Source organism: Triplophysa rosa, linkage group LG23 (genome assembly GCF_024868665.1).
Source record: "Triplophysa rosa linkage group LG23, Trosa_1v2, whole genome shotgun sequence".
NCBI lineage: Eukaryota > Metazoa > Chordata > Actinopteri > Cypriniformes > Nemacheilidae > Triplophysa > Triplophysa rosa.
The window spans coordinates 18,422,703-18,442,207 of NC_079912.1; the positions used below are offsets into that span (position 1 = coordinate 18,422,703).

Genomic DNA, 19,505 nt, shown 5'->3' on the forward strand with positions numbered 1-19,505 from the left:
CCCTCCACGTCGAATCGGAAAACACAATCGTCAGCCACATATTATGACAGCGGCAATTACACCGAGGTGCATGACACTATTATTGCCATTTGCTCGAGTGCGATTATGCTAATGGAGAGATGTATGGCAGGTGGCACGCGCGCTGGCAGCTGCCAGCCAGGCACACGCGCGCACCCCTCCTCTTACACGGGCTCTCGCTACCCTTCTAACAATATGAACAATGCTTTACAACAGCCCGTCCCAAGATATGTAATTAGGCCTCACTTTGATTTAACACTTCCTTATCACATCAAAGGCACAGGAATTATTCGCGAAGGAGCGGGAGAACGAGATAGGGAAAGAACAAAAGAGAGAGAAAAAAAACGGAATCCTTGGATGTTAACAGGAAGTGGAGGGACGGCATATTGAACCTTTTTACAGGTACATTGTGTTTAAATGTATATGACAATTCCAAAAGTTACTATATATACTGTAAGTAGTTACAAAAGCATGTGGGGTGGGGGTGTGTTTGCAGGCTTTAACATAACACAACCCTGTGTTTCTAATTCCTCCGGCCGGGTTATTGAAACGGAATCCCCGCTCACTCTGGAGAAGGGGGAAGCCCTCTCCTCATCCCCGCATGGATCCTGCCTCAACATGAAAGCCCCGGAGATCCCTGCCAACAAAAATCAATGTATGGATGTTCAGAGCAGTTTTCAAGGTTTTGTAAGACAAATCTTCGAGCATGAGCTGGTTTAGTGCTATCGAGCCGAGCTTCGATCAGTCTGCCCCGGTGAATAACACGAGAGGCCCTTGCTCACTTTACCGGCCTGTGAAATGAAGACAGGGTGCCAGCAGGCCAGCCGCTTCCCTTTAAGGAATGTAACCTGAGTAACTCTCCCTCCGCAAATAACCTTCCTTAATCTAATGTCAGATATTGCCTCCCTAAAGCTGATCCTGGATCAGGCTGCGGGGAGGCGCAGGCGTTATCGCTTGCTCGGGGCAGCATCCTAACAGAGGCCTTTGTATTTGCGCGCATTCTTCGCCTAATTAGAAGAGATGGGTGATTATACCTTTAAAAGGAGACTACTGTTTGCAATTGTCATTGGAGGCAGGAATTCGGCCGTCACGTGGCGAGCAAATAAATACGATTAATAATGGGCACACATATAACATTTTATAACCTCGGGTAAAAGAAAAAAATCAAGGATAGCAAAATGACACTGAAGCGGAGTAATTAAAATAATACAACATGACATACTTCATAAGGGCCCCTCTTAGTGGCTTTGTTGACATAGCTACAGGGAAAAAGGCTTAGCTATGTTCCGCTGTTTATTTATTTTTTTGGTAATTAGGTTTGCCATTGTTCGTAAGGCAATTAAACAAACATCAGTTTCTATTAGTGTGTCAGCCAAGCCAATAAATGACTATATAGTGTGTACTATCCTACTCTTGCCTCAAGAGCCAAATCACAAACCTATAAATATACCACATCTCTAAAATTATTATTTGCAGTCCATATTACCGTAACCTATGCTCACTGCTCTAAAAGTTGAACAAATGCTGGTTTGTGGATGTCATAAACAGTTTGTCTGTGAAAGTCACTAAAATGTTTGGGAAAGCATCAGATAGCTGACAGGTTTCAATTTCACATCTGAGATTATTTCAACCTCAATTCCATGCATGCCTAAATCTAAAAATCTTGACCAGTGACTCCATACAAACTCCCATCCCCTCCGGACCCCCTTTGCGCACACACAGACACACTCGCACACTTTCCAAGGAACGGCATCTCTCCAAGCCTAAATAGCAGAAAATTGCTCTGCTTTTCCGTGGTCCACCTTCTCATTCCTATCAGCCCACGCGGGAACAAAAGGCTCGGATTCACTGGCGTGAGACCTGCTGATGGGCCGGGAGATGGGCTGCATTTTGGCGTCGTTGATGCCCTGCTGACGGAGTGGAAGACAGGGATTTACGGGCCTGTCAGCTCCTACCCGGTCGCCATTTTGTCCCCAGCGCAGCTAAACACGATGACAAGACACCCCCTCTTACTCACTGTTGCCTCAAAATACCATGTGAGGCAGAAACCAATACTCGATTTCATTATGGAAAACAGAACAATGGCTATAAATGTTGTGGTAGGATATTTCTGGGTTTAGTCCCAAGCCAAAGACAAGGCCGCTAATCTAAAGGGAACAGCTCCGGTGACAGCGAAGGGCCTTGTGTAAATTTACAGTGATTGCAGAGAAAGAACAGGCCTCTTTTTCTTCTTATCTCCCTCTCTTTTTTGTCGTAGCGTTATTATAGAATGATAAAAGCAACAACAATGTTGTGACATGAAACCGTTAGCATCAGGGTGGAAGATGAAAGAATGTTCTCAGGATTTGATGATTGCTCACAAGGTCCTGATTTCAGCCTTTAATCTTATAGCACACTCGAATTTCCCTCTGTACGCTGTTGGGTTCGGCAGGGGGGGCAAATAAGTGAGTCTAGACAGAAATTAGAGGTGTACTGTGGACGGTATACAATCAGCTGTGCTTCACACTAGGTGGTAGTATGTACCCGACTCCGGTACAAATGTAGCTGAAGTAATGTTCTGCTTTATATAGACTTCTAGAAAAATGTTTTGTATTCATAATGTATGCTAAACAATTCACACCAAACCAAACTATATACAAACGTGCCAAAAAAAGAAGATTTTTAATATTAGGGTTGGTAATGTTGTTCTTACAGATCCAACACAGCAAGATTTGACCCAAGAGATACTACAGAAGTTCACGGACCATAGTTTGTTTAAACATCCAAAATTGCCCAGCCTAACACTAATATTTTGCGTTGCATATTCAGCGAATCTGAGTGGCCACCTCTCTGGCTTCCTCTTGTTTTAATGGACAATCTGAGCTTCGGAGAGCTCTCGCTGTGTGCTTCGTAAACAATGCACTCCATTTTTATAAATTGGGTTCCTTTTATTAAGCATGAATTCCTCTGATGCCCCAAGTTATTCACAACATGGCCTGGGCTGATGAAGATTGGCTTGTTAAGAACCTCCAGAAGCAATTAAAGTGACAAGGAGGCACGGCCCTGATGTGTACATTTACTATGATGAGCGCTCTCCAAAGTGAATGCCCTTATTAAGAGGCACTGTTCACCTCTACAGAGAGAGAGAGAGAGAGAGAGAGAGAGAGAGAACAACATCATGTCAGAAGCAAACGCCTGGAGAAATACCTATTCCTGGAGTGAGGGCGATTTGGTAATGAACCTTTCAATTCACTCCTGGTGTAATACATTCTGACTAGTGCATTAATTACTCGATAACATCCCATCAAAATGCAAATGCAGCACTTGACCCACGAGAGAGTCTCATTGGCTCAACACTCTACACGCTTTCTGCACGAATCGTCTGTTTTCCTATATCAAGAGAGCGGCGTTCAGGGAGGGCAGGGCTATTCGGTTCTAGCCGCGTCTGCTCGGTGGCACGGGCCTGGCGACCCCCCCGCTGTCCCCTCGCAGTCAGACAGGACTGCGGCCGCATGCTGACACTCTTAATTGCTGCACTTGAAGACGCTGTGCCACTCAGATGGAATATTTCCCCTCTGCCTGGCCATGATCTGACAAGCTCGAGACAACGCCTTAATAGCTTTTCTAGAGAGGCGGGGTCACGGGAGTAATAGCAGAAAAAACATGGAGGAAACGAGGAAGATTGGCAATATCTTTAAAAGGCCTCATGAAATTTAGAAATGGAGTTTCACAGCTTCAAGTCCATGTCTATCTATATGCTGACAAACGGTTATCTTGCGTTTTCGTGAAAATTGAGCAAAAGCCTTGATGACTCATCCTGCACTACGCAGACGTGGCCCAATCACAAGCTCTATACAGTTTATTTGATACCTCCCACCCAAACAAACAGCAAACATGTCAAAACAAGAAAGAAAACCAAGCTCACCGAGCAATTTCATGGGGTCTTTAAGAAAGCCTACCCCTCAAAGCAATACAATCTGCCTGCGGTACATGTCCGGGGGAGAAAGATGACCATTTTATTTTCTATCAACAGGGCTGGATTACGAGCTTCAGCTGTTAGATGATCCTCTCACACAGGAATGTCAGACGGACTCACGCCACATCAATCCATTTAATTCCTCACCCCTCCACTATCACCCCAATCACCTGACGGCGGCAGACGTCTTGCTGTTCATTAAAATTATAACTAATTATGTCACAAGCGAACGGTTTCTGGGAAGAATGGCAAGATTCTTAGAACGGTGCTGCGGTGGCAGAGAGGAAGCCATCACAAAGTGACTTTATTGTACCACACTCGGGAAAGGGTCATGGGGAAGTGAGCAGACCGAGACATGAGGTGCATTATAGCGGAGAGAATCAGTGTGAAATGTACGTCGCATTATCAGAACGCATGTGAGAAAGAGATGGAAATGACCTTCTGTTGATCTTTCATGCACACTGAAGGCTCCTAGGTGTCTACGCTGCCCTACTTATTGGGCTTTGGCTTGTTATCGGTTTGTTCCGTTTTGGACCAGTCGCCCCTGAATGATGAATTATTCAGACCAAGTGGACGAAAATTCTGACCTGGAAGATATAGATGAGCATTATGCAAATGCAACCCGCCAATGAAAAATCAGCTGGCCTTCGCCCCTGGTGACAGCACTTAACGCTACCTACTGACTGGTCTCTTAAAGAGTCTAAGGTATCAAAAAATAATAACGGCCAGAAGAAAAGCCCTCATTTCAAAAGCAAACCTCACCACCGACAGGCGCACATATCATTTTTATTTGCAACATGCACTATACAGCGGAACACACACCTGCTCTAGACGCCCTTCCCTCGCACAAACAAATTAAATCAAAATCCGGCATGAACGCGGAGTGGAGCACTCCACTTAAGCAAGCCCAATGTCTTCTGATTAAGGGAAAAAGCCTTTGCCCTGGAGAGCGAAATTTCATAAAATACTAGTGCCTGCGCTTGATGAATCACGTCTCTTTAATGCGGTGCGGTATGATGGAAGAGAGAGATACAGGCGAGGAATCATCAACCGCTGCTCCGAGCTCCCTCTGATAGCACCCCATCTGCAGATTGCCTTGATCAGATTCGCGTTTTATTTAAAACAGGACCAATCCCGGGGCCCGACTCCTTTTAATTTGCATATATTAACAGGGTTCAAATGCAGCAATAGCTAGGAGCACTTCCCAGTCAACTTCCCAATCTGCCTGCATAATGGCAGCCTATTAAAGAGAGTTACTCATCAGTGCAAGAAGACGACGTGGAAAAAAGATGAGGAAAAGAAGGCTAATGTGGGCGGTTTGGATTGAAACAGATTTGTTTGAAAGTTCTGTTGTGTCATTTATCTCCTGTTTAAACGTGTTTGTAACACTTTACAATAAGGCTCCACTTGTTAACATTAATTTAAACATTTCCTAAAACGTTTTCAAAAATCAAAGGTTGTATCTGTTAATATTAAACATGAACGAACAACTGTATTTATGTATCAGCTAATTAAAAAACATTAATATAAAAATATTAAATTGTAAAATATTCATTGTTAGCATGTTTGCTAATGCTGTGATGCTAATGTTAATGATTGGGCTCCCTATTGTCAAGTGTTGCCAACGTGATTTTTTTTACTTAAAACAACATTACGCACAACACAAAATAAAAAAAGCATGACATTACCTTCTACATAAATGTACTTGGTCTTATTGTGCACAATATTGGACATGTTATTATGACCACTCGTATCACAGCCAATCAAGCTTGCATTTGGTAAAGCTACTGGGGTGGCGTCTAACACAGAAAAAAGCGGGCAGTGGGCGGAGGCTGTATGAGAACATGATGACAGTATTAAGTCTATCTGCATTATCACTGGACCTGGCCGATGCTGGCTAAATCTGCAAAGCTTCCTACGGTTAGCCACGATTAGGCACTACTATGGATAATCAATAGCAGCTATCAATTCCATACTTTGTTGTGATGGATGAGGCGGGAATGGAAAAGCGGCAGAAAGCAGACTCTATCAGAGAAAAAGAGAGAGAGAGCCAGCCGAGGGGAGAGAGATAAACAGATCCTCTGAGAGAGCCACCCATGCACTATGCACGCTAAACCCGAAGATCTGTATTGGATCACAAAATTATAATAGAAATATAACAGGTGTGCGTGTAGCGGGGTCCAAAATTCTGAAAACACACTGGAAATGTGGGACTAAAATTATAATTTGACCTAGAATATTTTAGGTTTTGGGGAAAAACAAATTAAATTAATAACCTAAATTAGTAAATTATAATAAATAATAATAATAAATAAAAAATAAAGTAGATCAACTGTCAAATAAATAAATAAAAATTACGAAATTAAACTAAAAGAAATACAAATAAATGATTTAAATAAATAAATATGAATAAAAATAAACAACTAATAAACTATCAAGTAAATTAACACATTAATAAACATAAAATAAAATACTGAAAAAGCAATATGGTTTTTGCTCTTATACAATCTGTAATAAAATTCTCACACGATTATGTGTTTTTATATATATGTGAGTGAGTGAGTGAGTGAGTGAGTGAGTGAGTGAGTGAGTGAGTGAGTGAGTGAGTGCGTGCGTGCGTGCGTGCGTGCGTGTGTGTGTGTGTGTGTGTGTGTGTGTGTGTGTGTGTGTGTGTGTGTGTGTGTGTGTACATTTATCCGTTTATATACATAAACACCGTAAACAAAATGAATGAGAGAGAGAGGAATGGGAGCAGAGGGAAAGGGAGAGAGAGGGAAGGTGATGGTTCAAGTCAGGACTAATTACTTGCAGGCAAGATGCACCGGAGAGGACGGGGTCACTAGCTTTACCCTGACACCTGGACGCGCCAGTCATCACTGGCCTGTGGTCTAATCAGAAGTGAAAGGATTCGGGGCCCGGCGCTTTTTTACAGATGATAGCTAATGACAAGGGTGTTGGACACGAACCCGTACACGTCACACTTCCGCAGTTTCATCTCAACTGTGGCTGGTGGAAGTACACTCGTGTGGGGGATCCGTCCGTATTATCACACATTAATAATAACACAAGACTGCTGTTGTACTGCTTGAGGCAATTAGTTAATTGCTGCTTTATCAGAGCTCTGTGCTGCCTGTCTTTGTGACGTTCTCTGAGCTTTGACAATGCCTTGTTTCCCTTAATGCCCTGTGACAGAGAGCATTGTACTATCTCCTATGGTTAGTGTCAGTGAGATCACCACACAATGACGAAGCTGCGGAGCAATTTCTCTCTCTCCATGTTCGAATTAAGACCAGATCAAGTCTCCCTACGCTGTCGGTCTACACTTTAGCGGTCATGTGTACTGTACATTTGAAACATGCTCACTCTGCAGGGCTCATTAGTGTTGTTTAGGATGAACAAAGGAGGGTCTATTTTTTCAAGCGTATGTAAACCGAAACTGTCTAAACGTATCACATCCCGGCATGTTGACTACTTGCCAGCTACAAGCTAAGCAAAATATATAAATAAATAAAAAGTCCTTTTGGACGAATTAATACACATTACTATGCAAAGAAAACAGGATGAAAAGAAGGGCTGTGTGTCGCAAATAACTGTAATGGTTTAAAGTCAGGTATGTTAATGCGAATAATCATCGCAATTTCTGCTCATTTTAACTGTCAGTGGCCACAACAGCCCGTGAAAACATGAGGTAACAATTTAGCTTTTGTATCACTCCTTTCCCAAGGAGGATCTCGCTGAAAGAAAAACAGCCAAGCGTGACAGTCCTAAACATGTCTTTTCAAAAACACTAAGCGACTAACTGGCTATTTTCGAAAATAATTTTGGACTTTCCGCACGCAGAAACCGCGGAATAATTATGATAGCGTTGGACGGAATTATTCAGAAATGACTCAATCTTGAGCGCCTGCCATTTGAAAAATGGTTTTGAGCTTTTCTGGTAAAATCACTACTCTTTGCAAAAATAATAACACATACGCATAACCGATTTAATTTTGATGTGAAAAAACATTCAAGCAGTATTGTCTCCATTTAATGATACAGCAATATAAACTCGGGATCGGCTATAGATCTCCTGAGACAATTTACGTCCATCATCAAAAAGCCTCTCTTGGCGGACGCGACGGCAGTGTGAAGAGGATTCGGTTTCACTGGGATGGCCTATTTTTTTTTAGAGAAAGCGAGCCTTGTTTTTTTTGTTGTTGCTTTTTGTATAAATGTTCTTTATGTAACAAAGATAGGTGATTTTTCAACCGAATGCAATCGCAAGGTTTATCTGACTATGCCAATTGTTACGGAACGCCGCTAATGAAACATCTGAATCGGATCCAAGCAACTATAATCCTTTTTCAGCTCACTGTTTGAGGTTCTATATATATATATATATTTATAGAAATGTCCTCAGGTACGATAGCAAGCGAGTGAAAAAAGACCGCAGGCTTGTGTTCCTGCAGCCTGGCCCGTCTCTGTCTAATCACAGTGGAATGTGGCCGCCTCTGCGCCTTCTGCTTTGTGTAAGAACTCAAAGGAAAATGGATGGCCTTGCATTAGTACATCACCCATGGCTAACAGAATGATGAGACCGATTTGGCTGTATGTCATATCTTTCACTTCACTGCTTTCCCATTTCAGTTTATGTAATGGCTACAAATTATAGCCACAAACCCAGGAAACACTGTCTAGGGAGGTGATCTTGAAAAGTAACTGTTATAATTGCTTGTGTGCCCTTAAAGACAAAAAAGCCCTTGCAATATCTACTCGTGGTACTGAAACGCAACAGGACAAAAAATGCGACCACGGGGAAAACAAAGAGCGGCTTTGACAATCGCATTCGAAGCAGGCTGTCTCCTTGATACGTGCTCAGGCTAAAGCAAAACGAGTCCTTCTTTTTCCGCCAACCCCACTCATATGCGTGCTAACACGTGCATGCTCTCAAAAACCAGAGAGCGTGTCCATTAGTGTACGTTGTTGGCCTACAGCAGCTATGAAAATGGTTCTCACTGCGCTGGCGGTAATTTGGTCCTGGATGCAAACCTCCTGAAGCATTATGACTCAGAAGAAACAAAAGAGCAGGACATGCAGGGCCCTCTCATCTCTCATCCGGCAGCAGCGTTTAAAGACCTGTTCATCTCCAAAGTCAGCTAGACCTTTTGTTTAAGCCCCAGCCAGACAAAGGTCTGCTCTTCTTGCCTAGTTTTAAAATGTGCGGAGGGAGGGGGGTAAGTGTGGCGGGGGAGACCCTCAGAAATAATTACCTCCATAAGATCCCATCTCCTTTCCTAGAGCTACGACAAAATGGAGAAGCAACCCAAGGATGCAAAAAGCCCTTTATGCATCAACAAGCCCATCAGGCGTTTCGCAGGCAAAGCTACAAGGCAGGGAAATGGGTCTCACTCCACACGCACGCAATTACAGTTCTCGCTTTCTTTTCCTTTGAGGAGAAATAAAACACGAACGAACACACACAAAGGCATTGTTAGTGTTATTTAACCTTTTAATCACGAATATCAATGCGTTAAATATTTATATAGAAATATAACGCAACATAGAGCCGTACACAGAGCCATGAACTATAATAAATGAATTATTAATACAAATAGCCTTATTTAAGATATATCGATTTGGCTTTACAAGAAAAGCAAAGGCACTTTCAAAATGGAAATAATAGCCATACACTTACAGTGTTTCCCAAATAAATCTACTTTAGATGTTAACAAACACTGCGTTCTGCATTTTACACGTTTGCCCATATGCGTCAGTTTAACTTTCTGTGATACAAGTGAGGGCCGCCACTTCAAAAACATGCCTTTCCAAATTCTCAGCTTCACGATGTTTACCTTGTGTAAATGATGAGCCTTCTGGGTCCGAGCACAGGGAATTACAGTCGCCCTGGGAGACCCGGCGGCCCGATTCACAGGGAGGATATGCTGAAATAGTCTCTTTAGGAGAGAATATTACTGTATGTACACTGGGGCTGACTGGGAGAGCATTTGGCTAATTTAACACGTCGGATTCATTATTATTACATGCTGCAGCAGACAGAAAGTGCAAGTTTGTCTGGATGGTACACTAAATATATACAGTATGTATCCCAGACAAAAGCAAAGCATGGAAAGACCCTCTAGACTTTAGTTACAAGTATTAACCAAGTTTTAAATGCGTATGGGTAGTTGAAAAATAAACGTGTAAATGTGTCCTATAGTGTGACAAAAATGCAGAAAAAAACGAACATGAAAAAAATAAATCTCTCTTATGCTATTTTATATTATAAATATAATATTAATAATATAAACATTTTGTTTTTGACGGTATATTTGTCAACTACCCATATATCAGCTAAATGTCAACTTAATGTATATGGCTTCAAAGCGAAGTCCTTTAGTCCATAAAGGTCAAAACTGCAGTCAGGCACTTGAAAATGTATGCTTATAGGTTTTTGTATTCAATCTAAATAATGCTGTTTTTAAGAAGCAGCACAATTGTTTAATTCTTTGTGTTTATATCAACAAAACAGCACCGGTGAATTCTGCAGCGCAAACTCTTTCCGTCGTGCCTTTGTACTCTAATTAAACAAGCAGTCGGCTATATGGCCCTCGTGCCATGCCGCGGCTCCGTTCGTGGCTGTAGTTTGCTGAGTGTGGCTTTTGTCACTAATGCATTTCTCCTTTATTTAACCACGGAAAGCGCCACAAAATCTCCCTTTAATTACGCCTTAAAAATGGCATCAAAATTGTTTAACAAAATCCATTCACATGTTCATGAAGTCAATGGCATTCTAACCTTTATTCCCAAATGGTTTTATAATTATTTGGCCAGTCGCCACGCCGCCGCTTTTAAAAGAAAGATACAGGTCAGCAGTTAAATAAATCTCCCCTCTCTCTTCATGAAACTGACTAATGACCAGAAAATGCTAAACTAAGGAGTTATACCCAGGAAAACCTACCAACCCCTTTAACACAGAGCTGTAATTCAGCGAGGGCTGAAATGTTGCTTACTCCAGAACCTTTCGCTGGAACAGACACACAAATTATTACCATCACACACACACAGGCACCAGACCCGGTCTTGAGAACGCAGTGGGCACTGTGTCACGGGGAGGGCAGGCTCCCTGCTACTCTGCCAATTTATCTCGCCCTTTCTCCTCCGCTGGCGTTTGGCTAACTTTTTGTTTCATTTATTTATTTAGTTCTTGCACTTGCTTTGCCAGTTGGAACAATTCATGAAAATAAGCTCCGATTTATCTGGCGCCAGCGATCCATTTCCGTAACCTTGCTGGTGTTGGACCTGTTTGAAAACACTTCAAACATCGAGATTATGGGGTTAAACTACCTGAAAAATCGTTCTTTAATCTGGAGTTGTAAAGAAGTTCGACGCGCTGTGCTCGAGGCTTGGACCTAATAAAGCTAGTAACTCTTCAACTGAAGCAGGCGGAGTTGTGTATAATCAAAACATTAGCTTCACGCCAGCGGAGACAGCTGCTCTAGAGTCTGTCAAGAGTACCAAAACAATGACAACAGGTTTATCTCTTTCGTAATGTACTCAGTCTGCAGTCCGTCCTACGTATGGCCATTAAATGCCATACGCTTGGCATAAATATGAATGAGTTTGTAAATGTAGCTGGAGTAAATATAAAAGCTGTTAAGAAGTAGCTAAATACGCGTCGGGGAGTGGGGAAGCAATTCTCTCAATTAAAATAGTGCTGTAAAGAAACATATACGATGAACCGTTTACTAGCAGCATGCTCTCTAAAAATAATGAAGTCTGTAAAAAATCAGGGCATCTCATATATATTTAAAAAAGCTTCCGAGTACTTTTAGAGGTAATAACGTATTGTATTTGCTTGCAAAGACAAAGAACAAGGTTAGGGAGTGTGTGAGAAAGAGAGGTAGGCTGTCTTTTCTAAATGCAAAATAATGATTTATCTAACTGGTCTTTTGGTGCACCCAGACTCCGAAGCACCTTTGATCCAGATATAATTAATGCCAAATGTAAAACACACTCCTTTATTTCCAATGCGGGTAGTTTTGGAGCCGGGGGTTTCACATATGGTTCACAGTTTAATCCCATCTGGTTCTGGAGTTCATATATAAACAGGACACTTTGGGGAACAGAGATTAATTCAGTTTTGGAATGCCATTCAAAACGTGTTCGCTCGGCCAGGTCAGGCAAAGCAAAAACAAGTTAAGCGTTCATTTTGGTTGTGCGGCGTTAACATAGGCATTATTATATAACGGACCCTGACTGGGTCTTATGTTTTAAATTACAGGTCCCCCTCAAACAAAACGATTAATCTTTTTCTCCTCCTTTTCTGTGTCTCTGAATGTTTTACAGTTCTGTTACACTTATTAGCTTCTGGCAGCCCCGAAACTTTTAAATGAAAGCTAAATTGCTTTGGTCATGAGAAAGGAAATTAAAGCTCACTCCGGGGGGAAGAATTTCACTGCGAGATCCTCCCAAGGTAGAGTTTCATAACCTTCTGCATGCCTGCTAAAGATGTCACTGCGTAGCGGGCCGAGTGTGGTACTGATATAAAAAGAAGGCTGTAATGGGAACAACATGTTCATTTTAGGGAGATTAGGCAGCTGACGTGTTTTACATCGGGAGAAGACGTCCTTCGGCTTAGGAGGAGGGTGGGCCGAGGTTGACGGGAGGAGGAGCTAAAAGGTGCACTCACCGGATTCATTCGGAGGGCAGTCTTTCACGAAGAAAATATCGGCGAGGCTGTCGTCATCCGCGGGAAAACCCTGCTGATGCAGCTGCAGTTTACGGAGTCCCTCGCTCTGCTGGTGCTGGACCGACCGGAGGTGCTGCAGTAAATTCAGCTTGGCTCGGCTGGAGTAGTCGCACAACGCGCAGTAGTAGTAGCAAGACTCTGAGTTACACGCGCTCTCCTGTTTTTGCAAGTGCTGCGGGATGGAAACGGGGAAAGAGAGAGAGAGGGAGGGAGAAAGAAAGAGAGAGAGAATAAGTCATTAGGGCAATTCGCTTCACATGAAATTACAGCCGTCATTTGTTTCACGGCCCAGACAGCACCTGTGTGAAACAGATACTTCCTTTCCCCCGTAATAATCTCGTGACATGAAATGCATTCCTTCAAGCTTTGTCCCAAACATAAATACTGATAACAAAGAGAGATTGTCAAAGCCGGGTGCTTTAAAGAGCCTGCCCAATGAGAAAAGACAGACAGAGAGAAAAGGCAAAGTGTCTCTGCCTGGCATCACGTAATCCAGGACACAGAAGTAATTTACCGCGACAAGAAGTCTAGCTTTACTTTAAGTCTGGACTGTGCAACTTTAGAGAGAGATGAGAGCAAGATGGGATCTGGTGGGGGTAATTTACTATCTGTGTCGCGATAAAGATAAGAAAACAAATCTACCAGGCCGGCCAATAAAACTACCACAGGTCTGCAACTTCATTCAAGAGAGGGGCTTAGTCAGATTCCACACCTCTCGTGAAGGCCTGTGGAGGATTGGGAAACCGTTTAGGAATATACAGATACACACTTATTGGGCTTTATGTGTGTACGGCATATATTTAAGAAAAAAATGCAATGAATAAACATATAAATAAATGTACACTAAATATGTATACGTGTATGTGTTTATAAATACACAATTAATATACGCGGTACATATACTGGATGCGATTAATCGCAATTAATTGTTTGACAGCCCCATTTATAATACAATTCTAATCAATTCAATAATCACTCCAAGATGTTCATGGATGTGCTTTTGTACATAATACATCAATATTGCTACATCGGTGCATAAGAACTTAGTGATAAACATTTTGAACCGACTTGGCTGTTTGTGTGAACCTCTGACTCTGAAAATATACATTCACAAAACAGTTAAATACATACGAAATATTCTAAAATATAATAGCATTACATTAGCTGCCTTTCCCAGCTACACACACTCACACACATAACTCTCTTAAACTTATGGCTACTTTCTCATGCTAATTCCACCACTATTTACAGCTATTAAACGGCACCTAAACGCTTTATTTCTCCTTGCATTCTGGCTTCCACTGGGTGAACTGGTGCGGATAAGGTGAACAGCATCTATCCCCAAACTGGATTGGTCTTTTTAGGGACAACCACACACACACACACTGAGCTGGTGGGGCTTCCTAAGCTTGTTAATTCTGACTACAGACTCCAAGCGGAGGTTTGGACACAGAAGGAGAGAGAGAGTATTTAAAACAGTGCTTTGTAGGCGAAATCCGAACTGTCCAGCTTTGCGCATTGTTCTATTCAGCTCTAATGTGTTTCAAACAGCAGGGCTCCTGCATTCAATCCCGCCTGACAATTATGCACTTTAATTTGGGCTAAAGTTTTGCATTAAAGTTGTGCAGCGGTGCACCATGCAAGGCCACAGAGAGCTGCCAGGCCTCCTATCCGCCCACAACACACACATAGACACACAAACACACACAAAGTCCCCCATCCTACAAACAGTTGGCCCCTCCCCATTCCCCAGGCAAGCCAAGCATATCAAGTGTGCCTACAGTACTCGCGGCCTAATGGACAATGCTTAAAAACAAAAGCCAGAATGAGGCCTCCATTATCTGATCTTCCGCTAAAACAAAAAACCGACCCTTCGCCGAGCCTAAAGGAAGTACCAGCATGCCTGCAGGTGTTAGATGGCTATAAGAAAGCCCTTTCGACTAAATAGATTCTTGGACTGTCAAGGATTAGAGTCATGGCACCAGCAGCAACACACATCTTTTCTTTCATAAACTCGGCAGAATTTTCTCACGAGTCTGCAGGACTCGCACCCGCTCTCTCTGTGACCATTGAAACGTCTTAAGCTTTAATTAAGTTGAAGTTGTTGGAGGAAAGCCTTTCTGGCAATGATTCAGGGTCATTAATTACCACCGTATTTGTTTCTTTCCAAAAGGAAGTCCTTCAGAAACATGTTGTTTGTATGAACCGCCTTTGCCTGTGTCCCGCGGACCCTAAACAACATATAAACCTCTCAGAGAGTCCAACCGAGACCTCCCCCCTCCCTCCCCCTCCGAGACAACTGCTACATGTAACCATATAGACTTGACCGGTCTGTAAAGCATTCAACTGGACAATCTGCAGGGGAATTTTCTATCTGTTTGTCTATTCACATACAACTCCAGTTATTAAAATGTTTTTGTCTTCCATGCCATGCTCTCAGAAATGCATGTGTGCGTAACCTTTGAATTGTAAATACGTTTTTGCTTTTAGTTTTACAGTCAGCAAAACCAAACACGGGACATTCCATTTCAACCAGTTAAGATTGTTTCTGAGAAAACAGTAATATAAGTTGCTTTCGCCGCATGATGACTAAACCTCATTAGGATGAATAACAATTGCAAATAAACCAGCATTTCCTTGAAAGCTATTCGTGAAGCATTTAAATCCTCATAGTGCATCTTCAGTATTCGATTATTTTCATACTAATATGAAATAGATTTGTGTTGCATGTGAACAGAGCCGATCGCACACCTTAAATGATTCTGAATCACAATCGCAGCTGAGTATCCATTTTTATGGTCCTAATAAAATACAAACAGACACGTCAGAAACTGTGCATAACTCTGGAATGTATTAATATATTCACCATCAGCATTCCTGCTTTGTTTGTTTAAGACCTATATTGAAATCGAGTATTTTTCTTCCCTCTTTTATAGACCCCTGTGGCAATGGTGCAAGCTGTTCAGAGACCCGAAACTGGGGTTTCTGATTTATGAGGTCTAAGCTTACCATTTTTAGTCCTGCCAGACTTGGAGAACAGTTATATACTACCTACAAAGTTCAAAATGTTTGTGCCGTTGTGTTTCTCACTCCTCCCTGCAAAATTCAAGATGCTGGAAGCCTATTTATTACTAAAACAAATTAAAAATAAGACTAAGGTTCCTCTCACCTCAACCTGGCTTTGAGAACACAAACGTGGCGGATAAATCTTGTCACAGCTCTGCGACCAGTCACCGTTGTAGTGGGTGGCGAAGAGGCTATCTGTGACAATATAACAGGCGCTTGATATATAATTGTTCTAGATTAGCATTTGGCAAGCAACCAAGAACTCAAACCCCACAGGGTCCAATCATTTTAGCTAACTTGTGGTCCCTGGGGCCCCTTGGCATGCCAAAAGGCACATCCACCCTGCACGAGAGATGCTGAGGTCCCCATGCACATGGGTTTGAGGAGGAACAGCAACCTCTCCCTCTCTGGGCTCTCAGGACCTAATCAGGGATGAGGCGGGGCGACTCTTAAGCAAAGACACCGTCGTACCGTGCTGCCAAAACAATGCAAATCAAAGCACAAGGGACTCCCCTTCACCTGTCAAACTAGGCCCCAATTCCCAGGCCGCGTGTTTTTCCCCAACCTGACGAGACTTATTTATTTATGCTGACTTCAAGGATTACAAAACACCTCTGCTTGCCTTCCCTCTGTCCGACTGCTGTTGGCAGCATTTGTATTGCCCGCAGTGACAAAACACTCATTAGTGGCATTCACAATAAGAATATGTGTGCTTCCGTTTGGATGTTTATTTTCCCTGCTCTGGTTGGATGATAGGGCTACTTTAGACAAAAAAAATTGAAGGTTAAAAAGAAGAAGAGAGAAAAATATATCATCCCTAACTAATAGACAAATTAGGTCATTCGGTTTAAAAGCGTTCTTCTTGTCATTAGCAGTAAAAAAAGTCGTACTAATGAACACAAAGATGTAATGAGTTGTAGAATTGCTCCTTTTCAATAAAAAGCTTTATTGTACCAATTTGTATTAGCCACGATTGCTTGTTTGTATGCTTTCGAAAGAGGCACCCGTTTCCGGTGGCCCCTGAGAACGAAAGAAAGAAAATAAACAAAAGCGTGTTTTGTTCCTCAAAGCATTTTAAACGCATTGCAGCCTTACAGAACTTGGAGGCCAGCCAGGTATACGATTCCATCAATGCTGACACCATCCAAACACATGTTACCAGGTACCGCTATTGAGCCCGGAGACAGAAATGTAACGTTATATCACGGGTACTGTAGGTATCGGCAACCTGAGGGAAGCTCTTGTGCGAGAGGTGTGCCCCCTGCATTCCATCTGATGATCACGCGTTCATCTCTTCTACAGGCACTAAACAAGACTATTCTCTTTTCTTCTCTCTCTCTCTCACACTGTCTCTCTTTCCTACCTCAACAAATCCAAAGGAATGCATCAAAGTGCCCCAAATTACCTCCCCTATTTATTTTTTTCTCTGACTCCGTCTGGTTCATCATATGTAATTATGGCTTAGGACATTCCGCCAGCGCATGGCCGTATGGTTTGCTGCTTAGGTCATATAATAATAATAATCATCCTTGCAAATGGATGCCAAGTTAAATAAGTGAATTAGCACAATGTCTTTCACAAGCGCTCTCCCGTCTGAGGTGGCTCGCGGGGCCGCAGTAAGGAGAGCGGGACACACCCCGGGGTCCCGCCGAAACGACTCAAACCCACAACTACTGTAGCATCCATCCACAGTCTCTCATTTACTGTAATCGCTCTCGGACCAGCAGGACCGATCTGGAGCGACACGCCCATTTTTCCAGGACCAGTGCAGGACGCCGCTTTGATGAACTACAACATGGTTAGAAGAACATCAGAACAACAGTCTCAAATCTCCCTTCAGCATGTCAATGCATGCTTAACTGTGCCATGACAAGCTCATGTAAATGTTGGCAAGCCAAGCATGATCCAAACAAATACATTTTCAAATCGACATGGGGTTTTTGCAAAACGTCTTAAAAGACCTCTCTGTGTGTGTTTCTCTAGAAAAAAATTTTACTTCTCGCGTACATTTACACTCATATTAATCACGTCAACGTCTGCGCGCATGTTTTACTCTCCTGTCCGCTTGTGGACCAGACCGTGAGAAATGTGTTTTAACAGCATTTTAATATGTGGATTGATCCGCGCCGCAATATTTCATTGATTGCTGTTAGCGCCAATTCCTGTCGTCTCAATATTAAAGTAAACAGCGCTCGGGGCTTTGGGCACCAAATGTGCCGCGGCTTCATACGACCCTAGCCGAACGGTAAATAGATGAAGAGGGATACTCGGAGAGAAATATTTCCATGTGGTGCTAATGTTTGTTGTTCTGGCATATATCATTAGGCCTGTAATAATGCTCCCATACAACAAGGAAATGAATGTGAGCAAATGGAACCTTGAAAGGCTTTAATGTGCAGGAGACCACGCCGCCGCTTCTGACACGTTGCCACTTTCTGTGAAGTAAAGCAGAAAGAGTGAGACTGGCATGCAATGGTACTACTTCGTAACATGCTCTTCCTATTGGTCCACTGCACCGTCTGACTCTTTCAAAGGTCAACCGGAGGTCCCTACTGCACTCTAGACTAATGCAAGAGAATTATGTGGGCTAAATGGCATCTCGACTATACAACAGCCCATGTAATCCTTCATAATTATTTTAATTCTCATATGCAAATGGGACAGAGGATATTCTAATAAAGATCTCCGCGCTTATGTATATATCTTCCATGAAGACAAAGAGAAAAACAGAGGAACATGTCCACGATGCCCGGAAATCCTGATCACCAGGTTTTTGAAACACAGCTATATTTTAAATCTACTGGTTAGTGCAATGACATCCTCTTGGTATTAATTTACATTTAGTCATTTAGCAGACGCTTTTATCCAGAGCGACTTACAAATGAGGGAAACAACGGAAGCAATTGGAACAACGTAAGGACAACAAAAAGCATAAGTGCAATAAAACTGGTCTCATATAGCCCACCACAGTATACAAAGCTAAGGTTTTTTTGGGGGGGGATACAAAAGAATATTTTGTCTCTATAAACAAAATTACCAGACTTGAGGCATGAGCGTCAGCAAATCTATTTGCATATCACCTTTCACCTCTGCAGTTGATATGAAGATTAAGAAGCAGTTCTTAATCTTCACTCCTCTAATCCTTCCTCCTGACAAGAGAGACACGAGCACTCGTCTGCTTCTCAAATTGCCATAAAAGAAAGCAAACTCCCTACGAAAATGGAGGTGTATTTATATTATGGTGATTTAAAATCTGTCGCCTGGACACTTCTCTCCCATTAAATCCACTGACCTCACCATTACCCTTAAAAGCATTGCCTGTCTCCATCAGGACGTGATAAAGACCAGAGACTCCAACATCCCGATGTCAAACTATCCCTAAAACTCGGTTTGTTTGCTTTTTTAGAAGTCATATTTCTATGGCTGTATGCTACAAATACTTTTTCTAATGTCAATTGATAGCAGATAGCCTGAAATGTCATTTTTCGAATGTTTTTCCTACGTAAGCAACCTCTGTAAGTTCAAACTGATGCGTGATCTCCTGGCTGAAATCTTTCCTGTCAAACGGGCCCATACAAAGACGAGCCCATCTCCCACCTCGTGTATCTGATAAGAGAGAAAGGCGCCCCGGCTCACGGCTGCGTGCCCTCCCTATTCATACTTTTAAACATTAAACTCTTTCATGTTCCATCTGCCTTTTAGCCTTCCACAACAACATAGAGGAGGGTTCCTGAT

The 19,505-nt window shown here is 42.5% G+C and overlaps 1 protein-coding gene across 4 annotated transcripts in view; it reads right to left on the reverse strand.

Moving 5' to 3' along the window:
- Nucleotides 1-19,505, reverse strand: part of zfhx4 (zinc finger homeobox 4) — a 73,092-nt gene that overhangs the window by 23,999 nt on the left and 29,588 nt on the right. For all 4 annotated transcript variants that reach the window (XM_057322414.1, XM_057322417.1, XM_057322413.1 and 1 more), the window contains exon 4: nucleotides 12,645-12,876. In XM_057322414.1, coding sequence (XP_057178397.1) covers nucleotides 12,645-12,876 — 232 coding nt within the window. The remainder of the gene's footprint in view (nucleotides 1-12,644; nucleotides 12,877-19,505) is intronic.